The sequence below is a fragment of the Centroberyx affinis genome, unplaced genomic scaffold (genome assembly GCF_046629955.1).
Source record: "Centroberyx affinis isolate AG114_WGS23_722 - 3 ecotype Tasmania unplaced genomic scaffold, CSIRO-AGI_Caff_v1 ptg004914l_1, whole genome shotgun sequence".
In the NCBI taxonomy this organism is placed as follows: domain Eukaryota; kingdom Metazoa; phylum Chordata; class Actinopteri; order Beryciformes; family Berycidae; genus Centroberyx; species Centroberyx affinis.
This window is the reverse complement of record NW_027282412.1, coordinates 20,001-39,355: the sequence shown is the minus strand read 5'-3', so window position 1 is coordinate 39,355 and position 19,355 is coordinate 20,001. Positions and strand designations below refer to the sequence as shown.

General features: G+C 41.8%; 2 protein-coding genes across 2 annotated transcripts in view; one reads left to right on the top strand and one right to left on the bottom strand.

Annotated features, from left to right (window-relative positions):
* Positions 1–5,329: 5,329 nt before the first annotated feature.
* LOC139666281 (protein SPMIP1-like) lies at positions 5,330–7,831 on the top strand. Its single transcript, XM_071545456.1, has 4 exons — positions 5,330–5,334; positions 5,862–6,021; positions 6,765–6,867; positions 7,713–7,831. Exons 1-4 carry the CDS (start codon positions 5,330–5,332, stop codon positions 7,829–7,831), a joined length of 387 nt encoding a protein of 128 aa, XP_071401557.1.
* Positions 7,832–12,006: 4,175 nt separating this feature from the next.
* LOC139666280 (complement C1q subcomponent subunit B-like) overlaps positions 12,007–19,355 on the bottom strand; it is an 11,631-nt gene continuing 4,282 nt past the window's right edge. Inside the window, exons 4-5 of the mRNA XM_071545455.1 lie at positions 15,471–15,588; positions 12,007–13,790 (exon numbers count right to left, since the gene is read on the bottom strand). Coding sequence (XP_071401556.1) covers positions 13,581–13,790; positions 15,471–15,588 — 328 coding nt within the window. The 3' untranslated portion in view covers positions 12,007–13,580. The remainder of the gene's footprint in view (positions 13,791–15,470; positions 15,589–19,355) is intronic.

Here is a 19,355-nt window from a genome sequence, read left to right as displayed (position 1 = left end):
CTGTATGATGTAGGGACAGTTTAAAAAATTCATTTCATGTGGTAAAATTATTGTAATTTTGCAAAATTGCAAGTTCTCACAAATATTGTGGGGATTAGCTGAATTTCTATTATTGTGATTGCAAAATGACAAATTCCTGGAGGAACTAGATAATACTGATGATGACAATTTAGTCTTTTAAGGATTTATATCAGACTAATAAAGTGAGCAAACTGAGTTCCTTATTGTTATTATCAGAGGTGGAGACTAATCGACTGGATGCATGAAGAGCAGACTTGAGTCTGGACTTGACTTGGGTTCTGGTGACTTGGGACTTGACTCTGACTTGTACTCTGATGACTTGAAAAGGTTTCTAAAGTCTTGACTTGAGATCTTGTGTTTGTGTAAATGACTCAGATTGAAAGTGATGAGATTTGTTCCAGCAGACGACTGAATTTAAATTCTGTTTTCTGAATTTGTATGGAATGATTGAATTTATTGAAGTTGAAACTGATTATAGAAATCAAACTCATGATGCTCTTACCAAGTTTTTATCCTATTAAAACCATATTGCATTGAAAAGTCCTAGATATTTAGTTTTCTTTAAGATATTAAATTGATACTGGACTCTTGACTTGTTCTGACTTGACCTGCTGTTCTACATTTAGACTTGAGACTTGACTCGAGACTTGTGCCTCAAGACTTGAGACTTGACTTGGTCTCCCTCGCTCTCTCTCTCTCCCTCCCTCTCTTTCCCCTCTCTTTGTATCACTCTCCCGTCTTTTCCCACTTTTTAAACCACTTCATGAAAATGCAGAACTGCCATAAAAATCATGTGTGAAAAAAGGAAAAGCTGCAGAGTGTTTGGTGCGACTTGCTGTTCTACATTTAGACTTGGGACTTGACTTGAGACTTGTGCCTCAAGACCTGAGACTGACTCGGGACTCGAGTGAAGTGGACTCGGTCACCCCTGTGGTTCTGGTTCTCAGCAGATGCGCGGCCTGCTCACCACTCAGAGTCAGAACTGCTACAGGGAGCAGATCCAGAAGGAGATGCTGAGCCGTCTGGCCTGGAAGAGCCGCTACGCCTCTCTGTACCCGTCCTGCTTCAAACCCCGCCCGCCGGCCCAGCCGCCCCGCCCGCCGGCCCAGCCGCCCCGCCCGCCGGGGCCGAGCCGGTGAGGAGAACGAGTCGCTTTGAGCCGCTGCAGTGTGTGAGCAGAGCGTCCCGTCCACACTGACCGACACGCTGTAGATTCTCCCTGTTTGTCCCAATTAAACTCTCATTTATGAGCTCAATCAACAGCTATATACTCATTGAAGAGTGACCTGGCCAAGAGAGCAGCATAAACACTGTTACAACAATAGACATAAACAATACAAACAGACAAATACAACTGTCACACATCCAGTTCATATGCAATACAAGGTCAAGGACAAAAATCCAGAATCAGAATCAGAATCAGAATCAGAATAACGTTTATTGCCAAGTAAGTTTTCACAGTACAAGGAATTTGCTTTGGCATGGAGGTGCATACAATAAACATAAAAATAATAAAATAAAATAAAAATAATAATAATACAATTAAAAATATAATAAAAAATATAATAAGAAATAAGAAATAAAAATATGTACAAATATATATGTGCAATAGTGAATGAAATGTACAGTTTGTACAGGTATGTGCAAAAAATTTTCAAAGAATGTGCAAAGGTATGGGGGGGGGGATAAGGGACTGTGTCAGTGGGGGTCCCGGGCCTTGTTGATGAGGCCAGCTGCAGACGGGAAGAAACTGTTCTTGTGGCGTGAGGTTTTGGTCCTGATGGACCGCAGCCTCCTGCCAGAGGGGAGCGTTTCAAAAAGTTTGTGTCCAGGGTGGGAGGGGTCGGCCACAATCTTTCTTGCTCGCCTCAGGGTCCTGGAGGCGTACAGGTCCTGGAGGGAAGGCAGATTGCAGCCAATCACCTTCTCAGCAGAGCGAATGATACGCTGCAGTCTGCCCTTGTCCTTGGCAGTGGCAGCAGCGTACCAGATGGTGATGGAGGAGGTGAGGATGGACTCAATGATGGAGGTGTAGAAGTGCACCATCATCGTCTTCGGCAGGTTGAACTTCCTCAGCTGCCGCAGAAAGTACATCCTCTGCTGCGCTTTTTTGGTGAGGGAGCTGATGTTCAGCTCCCACTTGAGGTCCTGGGTGATGATGGAGCCCAGGAAGCGGAAGGACTCCACAGTGTCGACTGGGGAGTCTCTCAGGGTGATGGGGGTGAGTGGGGCTGGGTTCTTCCTGTAGTCCACAACCATCTCCACTGTCTTCACAGCGTTGAGCTCCAGGTTGTTCAGTCCGCACCAGGACACCAGGCGGTCGATCTCCTGCCTGTAGGCTGACTCATCCCCACCGGAGATGAGCCCAATGAGGGTGGTGTCGTCCGCGAACTTCAGGAGCTTGACAGACTGGTGACTAGAGGTGCAGCTGTTGGTGTACAGGGAGAAGAGTAGAGGGGAAAGAACGCAGCCTTGGGGGGAACCGGTGCTGATGGTCCGGGAGTCAGAGACATGTTTTCCCAGCTTCACGTGCTGCTTTCTGTCCGACAGAAAGTCTGTGATCCACCTGCAGGTGGAGTCAGGCACACTCAGCTGGGAGAGTTTGTCCTGTAGCAGAGCCGGGATGATAGTGTTAAAGGCAGAGCTGAAGTCCACAAACAGGATCCTGGCGTAGGTTCCTGAGGAGTCCAGGTGCTGGAGGATGAAGTGGAGGGCCATGTTTATTGCGTCGTCTACAGACCTGTTGGCTCTGTAGGCGAACTGCAGGGGGTCCAGGATGGGGTCAGTGAAGTTTTTGAGGTGTGACAGCACAAGGCGTTCAAAAGACTTCATCACCACAGAGGTCAGGGCGACGGGTCTGTAGTCATTAAGTCCTGTGGTCCTTGGCTTTTTGGGGACAGGGATGATGGTGGAGGTCTTGAAGCAGGCTGGAACGTGGCATGTCTCCAGTGAGGTGTTGAAAATGTCTGTGAACACCGGAGACAGCTGATCGGCACAGTGCTTCAGGGTGGATGGAGAGACAGAGTCTGGCCCGGCTGCTTTGCGGGGGTTCTGTCTCTTGAAAAGCCTGTTAACGTCCCTGTCCAGGATGGAGAAAGTCGTCACTGTGGTAGGGGGGGAGGGGGGCTCTGGGGTGGGCAGCTGTGGAGAGGTGTCAGGACTGTCCCATTGTCTTTCAAAGCGGCAGTAGAACTCATTCAGGTTGTTGGCCAGGCGCAAGTCGTTAGCAGAGTGGGGGGCTCTAGGTTTGTAGTTGGTGATCTGTCTGAGCCCTTTCCAGACAGAAGCAGAGTCGTTGGCTGAGAACTGGTGTTGGAGTTTCTCAGAGTACAGTCGTTTAGCTTCTCTCACCGCCTTGCTAAACCTGTACTTTGACTCTATAAACCTGACTCTGTCCCCACTCCTAAACGCCTCTTCCTTCTCTGACCTTAGCTGTCTGAGTTTGGCTGTGAACCAGGGTTTGTCGTTGTTGTACCTCACCGTAGTGCGTGATGGTACACAACTGTCCTCACAGAAGCTGATGTATGATGTCACAGCCTCTGTGTACTCGTCCAGACTGTTGGTAGCAGTCCTGAAAACCTCCCAGTCAGTGCAGTCCAAGCACGCCTGAAGATCTTCCACAGCTTCACTGGTCCACTTTTTTTGATGTCCTCACCACAGGTTTGCAGAGCTTTAATTTCTGCCTGTAAGCAGGAATCAGGTGGATCATGACGTGGTCAGAGTGTCCCAGTGCAGCGCGGGGAACGGCGTGATAGGCACTGCTTACTGTGGTGTAACAGTGATCCAGAGTGTTCTCCTCTCTGGTCGGGCATTTAATAAACTGTCTGTATTTAGGGAGTTCATGGGAGAGATTTCCTTTGTTAAAGTCACCGATTACAATAACTAAGGAATCCGGGTTTGTCCGCTCCACACACAGTATCTGGTCGGCGAGCATGCGCTGTGCCTCCTGCACGTTGGCCTGCGGTGGAATGTAAACACCGACCAGAATGAATGAAACAAACTCACGAGGGGAGTAGAAGGGTTTACAGTTTATGAAAAGTGATTCCAGATCAGGAGAACAGTGCTGTAGAATCACTGTCACATCCTTACACCATCCACTGTTTGTATAAAAACAGATACCTCCACCTTTCGTCTTGCCGGAGAGCTCCGTGTGGCGATCCGCTCTGAAGAGTTGGAATCCTGCCAGCTGCAGCGCAGAGTCCGGTATCGATCCACATAGCCACGTCTCCGTGAAGCACAGAACGGAAGATGAAGAAAAGTCTCTGTTCTTCCCCAACAGTAGCTGAAGTTCGTCCAGTTTGTTTCTCAGTGAACGCACGTTAGAGAGAAATATTCCCGGTAACGGAGTGCGGAGTCCGCGCCGGCGGAGACGCACAAGCGCACCGGCCCGTTTTCCTCTCCTCCGGCGTTTCACTGTGTTTACAAAGGTGAGTGCACCTTTGACCAGAATGTCCAGTAATTCCACAGATGGGGCGATGAAAGTGGGAAAATAATCCTTAGGGGTTGAATCCCTGATGTTCATGAGCTCTTTTCTGGTGAAAGAGCTCGCTGTACTGTAGCAAAACACTGAATTAACAAACAAAATAAGACAAAACAGTGCGCACCAACACACCGAGGCAGCCATCCGCGGCGCCATCGCCGCTGCAGTGTGTGAGCAGAGCGTCCCGTCCACACTGACCGACACGCTGTAGATTCTCCCTGTTTGTCCCAATTAAACTCTCATTTATGAGCTCAATCAACAGCTATATACTCATTGAAGAGTGACCTGGCCAAGAGAGCAGCATAAACACTGTTACAACAATAGACATAAACAATACAAACAGACAAATACAACTGTCACACATCCAGTTCATATGCAATACAAGGTCAAGGACAAAAATCCAGTTATGATGCATAAACAAGTACAATTTTCTAAAACGATTTCAGTGAAAATTTAGGAGCAATCACATTGACCAAGAGTACTATTTTCTCGATCCTCTAAAATTAACTTTAATTCCCCATAGTAATCAGCTCTGACAATTTCAATCAGCAACCTGTAATAATAAAGCTGCGTTCTTTTTTGTTTTTTTAGCTTTTTAGCCTCGTGTTGAAATGTGTTGAGACGCCACCCACTGCTGTAGCACTGAACTCCACTGTGTGTGTGTGTGTGTGTGTGTGTGTGTGTGTGTGTGTGTGTGTGTGTGTGTGTGTGTGTGTGTGTGTGTGTAGTGGGGTATTATCTATCAGAGGTTGTCCCACTGAGAAGGTTAATTAGGTATAAACATTCATAAGACACTTGTACTTCTAATTCTTATACGTTATATCTGTAATGTGGTAACACTTTACAATAAGGGAACACTAAGTTATGTGTAATAAACCCTAAACCCCAAGTCCTAATTCTAAACCAGTGTTAGCCTTAAACCCTTTCCTAAACCTAATCCGAATCCTAATCTTAAACCAGACATGAAACAAATCTTAACCCCCCCCCCCCCCTTAATAAGCATTAACTAAGCCTTAATTAACAGTTAACTAATGTGTAATTTACTAATGGTGTTCATGTTAACTAAGGTATTAATTTATACATTATTTAATAGTTTATAAAGATGACTATTAAATAATGTATAAATTAATACCTTAGTTAACATGAACACCATTAGTAAATGATTACCAGACACATTAGTTAACTGTTAATTAAGGGTTAGTTAATGTTTATTAAACATTAACTAACCCTTAACTTAGTGACCCTTATTGTAAAGTGTTATCTGTAATGTTTTATGAAACTGATGATGATGATGATGATGATGATGATGTAGTGATGATGTGATGATGAAGCAGTGTTTTTCTGTGCTCCGCCCCCCCAGGACGGTCCTGCCTCCGGTTACCAAGGCACCAGAGAAGCAGAGGGACCTTCCTCCTCCTCCTCCTCCTCCTCCTCCTCCTCCTCCTGTGGGGGGGGCGGGGGGGCTGATGAGGCCGGTCTCCCCTCAGACCAGACAGACTCTGTACCAGGCTGCCCAACATGTACACACTGTCACTGACCTGCCATTATTCCTCTGTCTCATCTGTCTCACTACAACAACACTCCTCCTGTTGTTTGTGGTCCAGAAGTACAGCAGATAGAAACAGTCCGCACGCTCTTCCAGTTTTTATTGCCTTGAGGCTTGAAATGAAAACTCATTAAATCTAAATTTTAAATATAAGGTTAACCTCCTCTTCCCTGCCACCCCCCCCAACACTGGGTCCAGCATTACAAACGCAGGTTGCACAGCCGAGCTTTGTTCAAACCCACAGAACTTTATTTTAAATTCTAGTCAAGATAACAAGTTTTCCAAAGACACCAAACATGTCAGGCTGACTTACAGGGAAATGTGTAGAAAATGAAGCACAAACATCTAGATTTTTTCCATTTGATGTGATGGTGCAGCTATAAAAACATGGCATCTTGTATTTGAATATTTCATTCAATATAAGCAGCTAGAGCTTCAAGCAGATACAGAAGATGTGACATTATTGTACAGTGAGGATTTTTTTTTCCAACTTTGAAGCTACTTAAGGGGAAATTTAAGGGTAAAGTCAAGAAAAGTCAGTGTACAAGGGGTTAAAACAAAAGGCTTCTCATCTCTTCTCCTCTGTTTTGGAGCACATGTGTTTGTGTGTATATTTCACAGTTTGTCTGTCATATTGCCTCAGTACTCCCATAACTCTGCAGTGTTTACTGTCTAATAAAAGAACGTATTAAAAACTAATACTAACATCTTGTGCAGGGGAAGGGGCGGAGCCTGTACCTGCAGAGGCGTGGCCAGAAGAGACCGGAGGAGAAGTTCGACTTCCCTCTGCTGTCGTCCTGGGAGTACGGCTGGAGGCTGGGTGAGATGGAGGCACTGCAGTCTGATCTAGATTAAACTGGTCGACCTCTTTTTATAGGGGGTTACAGTGTGATCTAGATTAAAAAGGTCTATCTGTCTACAGGGGACTACAGTCTGATCTAGATTAAGTGGCTCTATGTCTCTACAGGAGACTACAGTCTGATCTGGTTTAACCGGCTCTATGTCCCTATGGGAGACTACAGTCTGATCTAGTTTAACTGGCTCTATGTCCCTACGGGAGACTACAGTCTGATCTAGTTTAACCGGCTCTATGTCCCTACGGGAGACTACAGTCTGATCTAGTTTAACTGGCTCTATGTCCCTACAGGAGACTACAGTGTGATCTAGTTTAACCAGCTTTATGTGTAGATGAGACTACAGTCTGATCTAGTTTAACCGGCTCTATGTGTACAGGAGACTACAGTCTGATCTAGTCTAACCGGCTCTATGTGTACCGGAGACTACAGTCTGATCTAGTCTAACCGGCTCTATGTGTACCGGAGACTACAGTCTGATCTAGTCTAACCGGCTCTATGTGTACAGGAGACTACAGTCTGATCTAGTCTAACCGGCTCTATGTGTACAGGAGACTACAGTCTGATCTAGTCTAACCGGTTCTATGTGTACAGGAGACTACAGTCTGATCTAGTCTAACCGGCTCTATGTGTACAGGAGACTACAGTCTGATCTAGTCTAACCGGCTCTATGTGTACAGGAGACTACAGTCTGATCTAGTCTAACCGGCTCTATGTGTACAGGAGACTACAGTCTGATCTAGTTTAACCGGCTCTATGTCTCTACAGGAGACTACAGTCTGATCTAGTTTAACCGGCTCTATGTGTACAGGAGACTACAGTCTGGACTACAGCAGTCCGGCCAGTGGCAGATCTTCGGTGGTGAAGAACACTTTCTACGCCAGGAACGGAGTCTTCAGCGTCCAATCAGCTGCTGACGCTTTGGGCTGAAGCTCCGCCCCCTGCAGCTGTGGAAGCCCATTCAGGACATTCATTCATCTTTATGTTGTTTTCTCATCATAAGTTATTCATGTCATCATATCTTATCTAACTTTTTCTCCAGATAATTAGATCTTTTTCTGGTTGGAACTAACATCCCAAAGGAAAGCATATTATTCAATATTAGCGTAGAATTTTGCACCAGTATAATGTGTGAAATGTAAAATGACATTTATGACTGTAATCATTAAAGTTTCATCTAATGCAGCTGAATCTAATGACTGCAATCTGCACAGACTGGAAATGACCTGGAGGAGCAGGAGGCGTCTGATGGAGATTTAACTGAACCTGCTGCTCTGAGATCAGACTGCTGGACTAGAACAGTGTTTCTCAACCTGTTTCATATCAAGGTCACCTCTAGTTCAGTCCACATTAGAGCCACAGACCCCCATTTGATGACATTTTGTCTCTCAGACCCAAATCTGAGAATATTTTTTATTGTCAGATGTGATTTTGTCCAGAACTCCATGACTGTCTGTATTGTAGGTAGAGAGATAACAGAGAAACTATGACCAAAACAGTCATTCTTCTAACTGTGTTAACTTCTTGTAAATGAAATAATGGTGAAGTTTAACAATTCATCAATTTCAGTGGTGGAAAGTAACTAAGTACATTTACTCAAGTACTGTACTTAAGTACAATTTTGAGGTACTTGTACGTAAAGTATTATATGAGTATTTCCATTTTATGCTACTTTGTACTTATACTCCACTACATTTCAGAGGGAAATATTGTACTTTTTACTCCATTACATTTATTTCACAGCTATAGTTACTAGTTACTTTTCAGATAAATATTTTATATTTAAAACATGTGATCATCTTTATAAAATAACTATAAAATAGCATTGTTATAGATTAGACTACCCAAAAGTAAAGCTAAACTGTTAAGATTAGCTTCACGTTGACAACTTTAAAATGCTGCTTACATGTACATGTATGTCAATAAATCAGTATTAATATTCCAATAATTTATGAAAAATATAACTCTCTAAATGGGGACAGTTTGCATAATGAGTATGTTTACTTTGATACTCTAAGTACATTTTGCTGCCAATACTTATGTACTTTTACTTAAGTAAGATTTTGAATGCAGGACTTTTACTTGTAATGGAGTATCTTACATTGTTGTATTGCTACTTTTACTGAAGTAAAACATCTCAGTACTTCTTCCACCACTGATCAATTTACTGGGGACCCCTTGGAAACCCTTAAAGGACCCCTGGTGGTCCCCGGACCCCACGTTGAGAACCACTGGACCAGAAGACTTTAGCTTCTCCTCTTCCATGTGACTGACTGCTGCGTGTTGCTGCTCTGTGACGTTTCTGCTGGTCTTCATGCTGCTTTCCTGAACAGATCCGCCTCGAAAAAAACAGATTCTTCATGCCAGCGGGCCGGAACCGCTTTGATAAATGTTCAATAAAAAAAATAAAAATAAATAAAAAACAGTCACAGTAAAGAACGCCCTCTGGAGTTTTTTACTGAGACATTGAGGAATGAAAAGAAAAGAAAGCAGAGTGACAGCTGTGTCTCTGCTACCTGACACTCTGTTTAATAATTAATGAGCTGCTGTAGTATTCAGCCATTCAGCCCCTACACTTCCATTACAGCACACACACACACACACACACACACACACACACACACACACACACACACACACACACACACACACACACACACAGTTCAAAACCCATTACAGCTTTATTTCTAATCGGTAATGAGTGAATAATCATATTAATACTCCAATGTTAAACGGTAATCAAACTATATTGGTTGGCATTAGAATAAGTGGTGATTCTGGGTTAATGCATTAATATGTAAAATAGCTGTTATGCAGTTACAGGTGTGTGTTTATTTATTATTTCTGTACTGAGCATTAATGCACTAAACTGTCAAGATTTGGACCTGAATCCATCCACAAAACTACTATACCATACAATGCAATATACAAATATATATAGGTAACACTTTACAATAAGTTAAGGGTTAGTTAATGCTTAATAAGCATTAACTAACCCTTAATTAACAGTTAACTAATGTGTAATTTACTAATGGTGTTCATGTTAACTAAGGTATTCATTTATACATTATTTAATAGTTTATAAAGATGACTATTAAATAATGTATACATTAATACCTTAGTTAACATGAACACCATTAGTAAATGATTACCAGACACATTAGTTAACTGTTAATTAAGGGTTAGTTAATGCTCATTAAGCATTAAATAACCCTTAATTAATGTACCCTTATTGTAAAGTGTTACCCAAATATATTGGTTTTCAGCTGAAGTGTTTTGGAGTTTAAATGGACTGTTATGTGGTCACAGGTGTGTTTATCATGTGTTTTACAACCCAGCTCAGCCAATCAGAGCTGAGGAAAGCAGCTGTCTGTTTGATAAAGCTGCAGAAATGTGGAGAATAACTGGCAGTCTTTGTAACATGCAGCATGTCACACTGTGATGATTATTATTTTGGAGAGTGCTGGCAATTCTTCCATCTTTTGTAAGTTTTTGAGTCTTTGCAGCTTGTTTCATCTTTGAGTTTTGAGTTGAGCAGCTTCAGCCTCGGTCTGCAGCTGAAGTCGCTCCATGGAGGGTTTTCAGGTGAAGTGACTTCCTTCACGGAGCTGAGTCGACTCTTCTCAGGCTACAGAACTTGCAGTAGTACGGAGAGAAAAAAAGTTATATTGAGTCCACGATTTACTGTACCGTGCGTCACGTTTTAGTCCATTCGTGCGCATGAGATACAATTTGTTCCCTCGATTTCGTTAAACTGTGCAGTTTAGGAAAAAAATGCAACTTAAAAGGAACCTTTTAGGTATTGCAGATAGGCCTAGTAAGGATTTGGTATGTTAATATCCATTGTCTGCTTACACTGAATAGGCAAATCCCCCAAATATTGCAACATATTTATCCACTTAACCTTCAGGCCATGTAAACACAATCAGGTGCTGCAACACACCCAGGACAGGCCACATGTAAACATGATCACCAATATGTGACTGACTCTTTATAAGCTCCTGAAGAGCGCATGGATTATATATCCAGAGCACCATGTCACTATTTAGAGGCACGTTTTGGCAATTCGTGCACGTAAAGAGGAAATCGAGGGAACGAATCGTATCTCGTGCGCACGAAAAAGAGAAAACGAGAGCTCGAATTGCATATCGTGCTCACGTTACAGTAAATCGTGGCCACGACATACATTATGTTTCTCCCGATGGCCGCTCCCGGGCTCTGTACAGTAGGCTACTGGGAACAAACGTTTATTAGTAAAACCAGCGTGTTTCGGCTCATGGCCTTCGTCAGGGTTTGTCATTCAAATTATTCATAAACCCTGATGAACAATACGAGCCGAAATGCGTTGGTTTTTACTAATAAACGTTTGTTCCCAGCACTGTGACGTGTTGCTGGATTCTTTTTTCTTTTCCGTCGTTACCCGCCCATCCCATGCACCTGGTCAGCAAGTTGTGCCAGAATTCCTTTTCATCTTGTGTGTTTTGGAGTAGAGACTAGGGCTAAAGACAAGACAGTTTACTGTGTCACAGTAACCTACATTTGGAAACAAATCCACCTTATCACACTATTCACTTTTACTGAGAACGTTACTGAATGGATCTACAGCCACACCACAACAAGCTGACTCAGCTGCTCTCTGCTGACAGCTGCTTCATACACATTTACACTTTATTAACTAACAAGCCTCTGTTCCACACTCTTGAATTTCTATATCTAGAGTGACACATGTCTGCTGTCTATATGAAGACTGATATGAACGGTCCTGCTAAAGGCAAAATACAGTTTTGACAGTGTTTAATTGTAATGAAGTTGTAGTTCATAACCATATCTATGAAAGAAAATGTCTGTTCAGGTAGAACTCACTCACTGAATCTATTCAGAATAAAGACTGTTCTGAAGTCCAGACAGCAAAGTCTTATTATTTTGTGCTTGTCACTGGGAAAATGCATGGGGGCTTTCTCAGGAATGAACACAACCAGCAGGAGGCGCTATGTGTCACGTTCCCTCCTTATGGGATGACATGACAAAATATAAAAACACAAAAATACAAATTGAAGCAACTCCATAAGAACAAAAAGAAGCCTGTGAAAATGTTTTTTTTTTTAAACTTTATTTAAAAGAAGATGCTAACTTGTCTAGCCTGATGCACAGATGTTTCCACATGGCAGCTGCCTGTATGAACAGTAATCTGAAAGTTACACTTTATCTTTTTAATTCATTTTTAAAATAGTACATTTATTTTACTACATGTGAGTATTTAGCAGTTAAGTAAAAACTTTTTGTTGAATTCTGTTAAAAGCAGGTGATTGTTTAGATGCTCATGTCGTCACCAGTTTGTTTTATGCAAAATTCACATCATATCAGATTAAAAGCGTTGACGTGGTTTCAACCCTCATCCAAAATGATCTTTATTCATGAATTCAAAATCAACCATAAATGAACGGCAGCAGAAATATTGCTTGTTTTTTTTATTAGTGCAGTTGATTGTATTCACTACGAAACCAAACCCCTTAATTTTATCCCTGAAATGTCCTTCATTTCTCATTACATAAACATTAATTAAATGAAAATAATAACAGCTTTAATAAAGTAAAGTTAGTATCATCAGGGATTTATTCATGGGTTGATTCACAGAGACACTAGAAATTAAGGGATTTTTCATGTCTTTAGTGCAGGTTTACAGGTTATTAATGAGCTATTAATGGAAAGTTCCTGTCTCCCTGAATTTTACATTAAATTAGAAAGTAAGCAGTCACACATTAAGGGGAGTTCAAGGTTTTTTTTTTATGGGATCTCCTCCATTAATAACTCCCTTAACTCATTTTAAGGGGATTTACCATGAATTAATGTAAATGTAAGGGTATTTTAAGGGATTACTGGTTCATATAGATTGTTGTGAATATAACTCATAATTCAGATTTTTATTATCTTGGACTGCCAACATCGCTGGATTTGCTGCCATGTTGCCGTCTGTGACAGAAAACTCCCACATGTCTTACTTGTAATCACCACTAGGGGGCAGATGTGACCTTCTGTATTTCATGTTTACAGTAAATCCGGTGTGACGTGAACACGGCATAAATATCTGGGGGATGAGTAGATATTATCTGCTAAATGATTTGATGTCAGCTTACCTAAGAGATGAACACTCCCCTAATGTGACTTTCTCAGGGATGGTTGGTTTCCAAATGGATTTCTGTCATATTTTGCTGCATCTTTGCTGCCTATTATGATGATAAAAACTATCAATCAAACTTGGAGTCACCTCAGATGAGAGATGGAAAGTGGCAGAAGGTTGTAATTCCCAGTTCACACCCGTTTGCTGTTGCTGTAAAGTGTTAAAGAATGAAATAAAACTTCAACACTGTTCCTTCTCTCCTGCGTTGTCAAGCTGCTGACCAATCACAGCTGTGGACGAATGTTTATGAGAATGTAAATGATCCCAAACTGAAATCTTTGAAGAAGTACGCCACATTATTGTTAGCTCCATGCTAACACTTTAGCATGGAGCTAATAGTAGGCGACTAGCATTATTTCAAAAGTGGAAAAAATGAGAACGTTTAGCAGCTCTAGAGCTAAATGGTAAATATTTTTTAATGAGGTTGTTAACAGACAGATATAGCAGAAGGATAGACCTAAGCGTGGATCCCCGTCCCATAACAGAACCGGAGCTAACTCTCTAGCCGGTGGGGAAGAGCAGGAAGCCGGTGAAGGTGTGGCTGGCGCTGTCGTGGTTCGCGACGATGCTGTTGTACCTGGTGGTCTGCAGCGAGACGGTCTGCCCCGCCTCCAGCTCCAGCACCGCCGAGCCGGCTGTGACCAGGAAGCCCTCCGACGAATCACAGAAGCTTATTTCACTCACCGCCTCCTTCACCAGCCTCAGACACACCTGGATGATAACAACATGCGGGTCGTACGGATATTCAGCATTCAATTATCTGATAACATGCAGCATTCCTAACTTCAGACGCGCCTGAGATATTATGAAGTTTCAATCTAAAATGTGATTTGTAGCGAAGGTTTTTCTTATGTGAGTGAGATCTGATGTAAATATCAGATCAAGAGTAGAATCAGGAAGGACAGGGGAAAAGAAAATTCAAGAAAAACATATGGATTCACTCACAATGTGCATCTAAAAGTGGGAGTATTTGTTGTTCTTTTATCTTTGTATTTCACTTGATTTGAACTGCACTACTTTACTTTTTAAGTCTTTTATCTTTTGTATCTCCTGTCTCTTGTACTTTTGCACTTTTTAATTGTAAATCTTTCACCTTTACTGTATTTTTTATTACTCTGTAAAGCACTTTGAATTGCCTCAGTGTATGAAATGTGCGATACAAATAAAGTTGCTTTGCCTTGCCTTGCCTTTAACCAAAGCCTTTCCCAAACCTTGACCAAGATGTTTTAGTTGTCTAAACTGTATGAAGTGTCCTTGAGCAAGACACTGAATCTCTACCAGCTGCAGGCCCTGACCTCTGACCTCTGACCTCCCTCTGTCTCCTATACTCTGTCTCCCTCTCAGCTGTCAGACGGTCTAGTGTCTCTATAAAGAACAAATTCTCTCTTGGCACATCCATGGCAACGACACACAGATCTAATGGCTTTACAATAGTGGTTTTAAGTGCAGATGGGAAACAGACAGTTTTTAACCTTATAGTTATCAGTGGTGGAAGAAGTAGTCAGATATTTTACTTAAGCAAAAGTAGAAATACCACAGTATAAAAATACTCTGTTATCAAGTAAAAGTCCTGCATTCAAAATGTTGCTTAAGTAAAAGTACAAAAGTATTAGCATCAAAATGTACTGAAAGCAACAAAAGTAAAAGTCCTCATTATACAGAATGGCCCATTTCAGAATAATACAGTATATATTATATTATTGAATTATAATTATTGATGCATTAATGTGTAAGCATCACTTTAATGTTGCAGCTGGAAAAGGTGGGGCTGATTTCCACTACTTTATATACTGCTGGGTAGCTTACAGTAATCTATAATAATACATCACAATTTATCAGTCGATTATATTTTGTATTAATAATCTGAATCTGCAAAGTAACTAGTAACTTAAGTTATCAAATAAAGGTAGTGGAGTAAAAAGTACAATATTTCCCTCTGAAATGTAGTGGAGTAGAAGTATAAAGTAGCATAAAATGGTAATACTCAAGTAAAATACAAGTACCTCAAAATTGTACTTAAGTACAGTATTCGAGTAAATGTACTTAGTTACTTTCCACCTCTGATAGTTATATAGAAGGTGATGTCACCTCCTACAACAGGTGCTGACATCATCACCTGGCACCAAAGATCAGCCAATAGCAGATGGACATTTCAGTAACATTCACCATAAGATGTCAGGGTTTGCACAGATTTGGGTTTGGGGTTTCGTAACTCTTTAAGGTTAAAATTTCACAACAACTTTTACTTCCTTTTGTATACTGCTCAATAAAGAAGTGAGTGAAGCGTCTCACTTCTGGTCAAATCTGGCTCATGGTGTCGTGGTGAAGGGGGAACGGAAAGGGGAAAACAGATAGAGGGACTCGGGCAGAAGAAACACCGTTAGGACTCACCTGGCTCTTGGCTGATATGTGGTAGGTGAAGAAATAAACACCTTTGACGTTACATGTGAACACTCCATCTGGCAGCGGGTCTCCTGCAAAGTCGGCCTCCAGGTCCGACTGAATCTCTCTGTTGGTTTAAACGAACAGTGTGTTTCAGTTTCTTAAAGATGATTTCTGAGGCGTTTCTTTTCATTAGATACAAGACACACTGTGCTTCCTGTCCCGAGGAGAATCCAGCTTGTAAAGCCGGTGCAGAAGATGGTGTGCAACATAAAAAACAGAGGTGTGACCGAGTCAACTTTGCTCGAGTCCCAAGTCAGTCTCAAGTCTTGAGGCACAAGTCTCAGGTCAAGTCCCAAGTCTGTAGATTACTAAATTAAGTCCAAGTCAAGTCCATGTCATTAATGTCAAGTCTCAAGTCTAAATGTAGAACAGCAAGTCAAGTCAGAACAAATCAAGAGTCCAGTATCAATTAAATATCTTAAAGAAAACTAAATATCTAGGACTTTTCAATGCAATATGGTTTTAATAGGATAAAAACTTGGTAAGAGCATCATGAGTTTGATTTCTATAATCAGTTTCAACTTCAATAAATTCAATCATTCCATACAAATTCAGAAAACAGAATTTAAATTCAGTCGTCTGCTGGAACAAATCTCATCACTTTCAATCTGAGTCATTTACACAAACACAAGATCTCAAGTCAAGACTTTAGAAACCTTTTCAAAGTCATCAGAGTACAAGTCAGAGTCAAGTCCCAAGTCACCAGAACCCAAGTCAAGTCCAGTCTCAACTCAAGTCTTCTCTTCATGCATCAAGTCAAGTCTCAAGCAATTCAAACTGACTTGAGTCCAAGTCATGTGACTCGAGTCCCCACCTCTGGTGGACAGCATCCAGCACATTCGCTAGATAACAATATTAAACACAGTGACTTGTTAACACCATCCCATAGCATCATTAACAATATTAACAATATTAAATACATCGTTTACACCCATTCCCATTGATAACACTTTGCAATAAGGGTACATTTACATGCAGTTAATGCTGAATAAGCATTAACTAACCCTTAATTAACAGTTAACTAATGTGTCTGGTAATCATTTACTAATGTGTTCATGTTAACTAAGGTATTAATTCATACATTATTTAAAAGTCATCTTTATAAACTATTAAATAATGTATAAATTAATACCTCAGTTAATATGAACACATTAGTTAACTGTTAATTAAGGGTTAGTTAATGCTTATTAAGCATTAACTAACCCTTAATTAATGTACCCTTATTGTAAAGTGTTACCTTCCCATTTAGTGACCTATTACCTCTGCAGTCAGTTCAGATTGCATTCTGACTCCTAACAAACTGCACATTCAGGTCGTTATTTGGTGCCACCAGAGTTCAAAGGTCATTGTTCTCATCTGGACAAACAAACTAAAGGGGGAAACACTGCAGAGTTCAAATAAACTGCTAGGAACATGCAGGGTGGGAACAGAACACCCTGACTGCTTCTTTCTAAAAGTCTTTGCATGTGGAGTTCGCTCGGAAAATAGAAGGAACTGGGAGAGGAACTGAAACTCTGACTGGAAGGTTCCTCCTGAATGATTCTCTATCAACCTGGCTGTCCTGGGGTCACAGGAACGTTCTGCTTCATCTGCTGCCTCTGTGTTCTCCACTGTGTTCTCCACTGTGTTCTTCACTGTGTTCTCCACTGTGTTCTTCACCGTGTTCTCCACCGTGTTCTTCACCGTGTTCTTCACCGTGTTCGCCACCGTGTTCTTCACCGTGTTCTTCACCGTGTTCTCCACCGCGTTCTTCACCGTGTTCTTCTTCACCGTGTTCTCCACTGTGTTCTCCACCGTGTTCTTCACCGTGTTCTTCACCGTGTTCTTCTTCACCGTGTTCTTCACCGCGTTCTTCACCGTGTTCTTCTTCACCGTGTTCTCCACTGTGTTCTCCACCGTGTTCTCCACCGTGTTCTTCTTCACCGTGTTCTTCACCGCGTTCTTCACCGTGTTCTTCTTCACCGTGTTCTCCACTGTGTTCTCCACCGTGTTCTTCACCGTGTTCTTCACCGTGTTCTTCTTCACCGTGTTCTCCACCGTGTTCTTCACCGTGTTCTCCACCGTGTTCTCCACTGTGTTCTCCACCGTGTTCTTCACCGTGTTCTTCACCGTGTTCTTCTTCACCGTGTTCTTCACCGCGTTCTTCACCGTGTTCTTCTTCACCGTGTTCTTCACCGTGTTCTTCTTCACCGTGTCCTTCACTGTGTTCTTCACTGTGTCCTTCACCGTGTTCTTCACCGCGTTCTTCACCATGTTCTTCACCGCGTTCTCCACTGTGTTCTCCACTGTGTTCTCCACTGTGTTCTTCACCGTGTTCTCCACCGTGTTCTCCACTGTGTTCTCCACCGTGTTCTTCACCGTGTTCTTCTTCACCGTGTTCTTCTTCACCGTGTCCTTCACTGTGTTCTTCACTGTGTCCTTCACCGTGTTCTTCACCGTGTTCTTCTTCACCGTGTTCTTCTTCACCGTGTTCTTCACTGTGTTCTTCACTGTGTTCTTCACTGTGTCCTTCACCGTGTTCTTCACCGTGTTCTTCACCGTGTTCTCCACTGTGTTCTCCACTGTGTTCTCCACTGTGTTCTTCACCGTGTTCTCCACCGTGTTCTCCACTGTGTTCTCCACCGTGTTCTTCACCGTGTTCTTCACCGTGTTCTTCTTCACCGTGTTCTTCACCGCGTTCTTCACCGTGTTCTTCTTCACCGTGTTCTTCACCGTGTTCTTCTTCACCGTGTTCTTCACCGTGTTCTTCACCGTGTTCTTCTTCACCGTGTTCTTCACCGCGTTCTTCACCGTGTTCTTCTTCACCGTGTTCTTCACCGTGTTCTTCTTCACCGTGTTCTTCACCGTGTTCTTCTTCACCGTGTTCTTCTTCACCGTGTTCTTCACCGTGTTCTTCTTCACCGTGTTCTTCACCGTGTTCTTCACCGTGTTCGTCTTCACCGTGTTCTTCTTCACCGTGTTCTTCACCGTGTTCTTCTTCACCGTGTTCTTCACCGTGTTCTTCACTGTGTTTTTCTTACTGTTTTCAAGTCGCACTGGATGCATTAGGCACAACACAAAGCACAGTAATAAAACAGTGGTAATGAGTAGAGAACCCAAATGTTCCATAAATCCAAATAACTATTTACTGAATGTTTCAGGTAGTGAGTTTGTGTGAACTTTACAGGATTAATTTGTATTTATTTGAACTGTCCCTGTTGTTGTATATTATTTATACATTACCTTTATTTTATTTCAGTACCTAGTTTCTTTTATTACCTTGTACATGACACATACTTGACTTCTTTGGCATTGTCCGCCAGTTGCTGCTGTGGCACCTGAATTTCCCCAAGGGGATCAATACAGTGCGATCTTGTCTTATCTGATCTTATCTGATCATATCTTATCTTATCTTATCTTATCTTATCTCATACTCCAATGAGGAGAGACCATTATTCTCTAGTGTGCTTTATTAAAAATATCATCATAACTAAAACCCCAGAAATACTTTATAGTAACCTATAATTTTTTTCAGATAGACATCATCATTCTACTCGGCAGTCATCAGAGGGTCGTTTTCTGTTGCCTCCGTGTAGAACTAGTTTAATACAGAGAACAGTTCATTATCGAGCAATGGTGGCATGGAATTCATTACCAAGTTTATTGATTTCCAAAAGTAATAAAACATGTTTTAACAAAATGTTAAGATTGTATTTGTTTACACAAGGAATAGTGTAGAATATTATATGACTTTGTTTTTGAGCTATCCATCCCACTTTTATTTGTGATTTAGTGGATGAGTTGCTAAGTGATTTCTGTGTCTTAGTGGTTGTGTTGTGTATTGAGTCTTAT

Bases quoted from the DNA above. Each gene is read 5' to 3' on its own strand.
- LOC139666281 (XM_071545456.1), top strand. The intron at 6,022-6,764 runs GTACACACTGTC...CATCTTGTGCAG, and splicing joins TGTACCAGGCTGCCCAACAT to GGGAAGGGGCGGAGCCTGTA. The intron at 6,868-7,712 runs GTGAGATGGAGG...CTATGTGTACAG, and splicing joins GGAGTACGGCTGGAGGCTGG to GAGACTACAGTCTGGACTAC.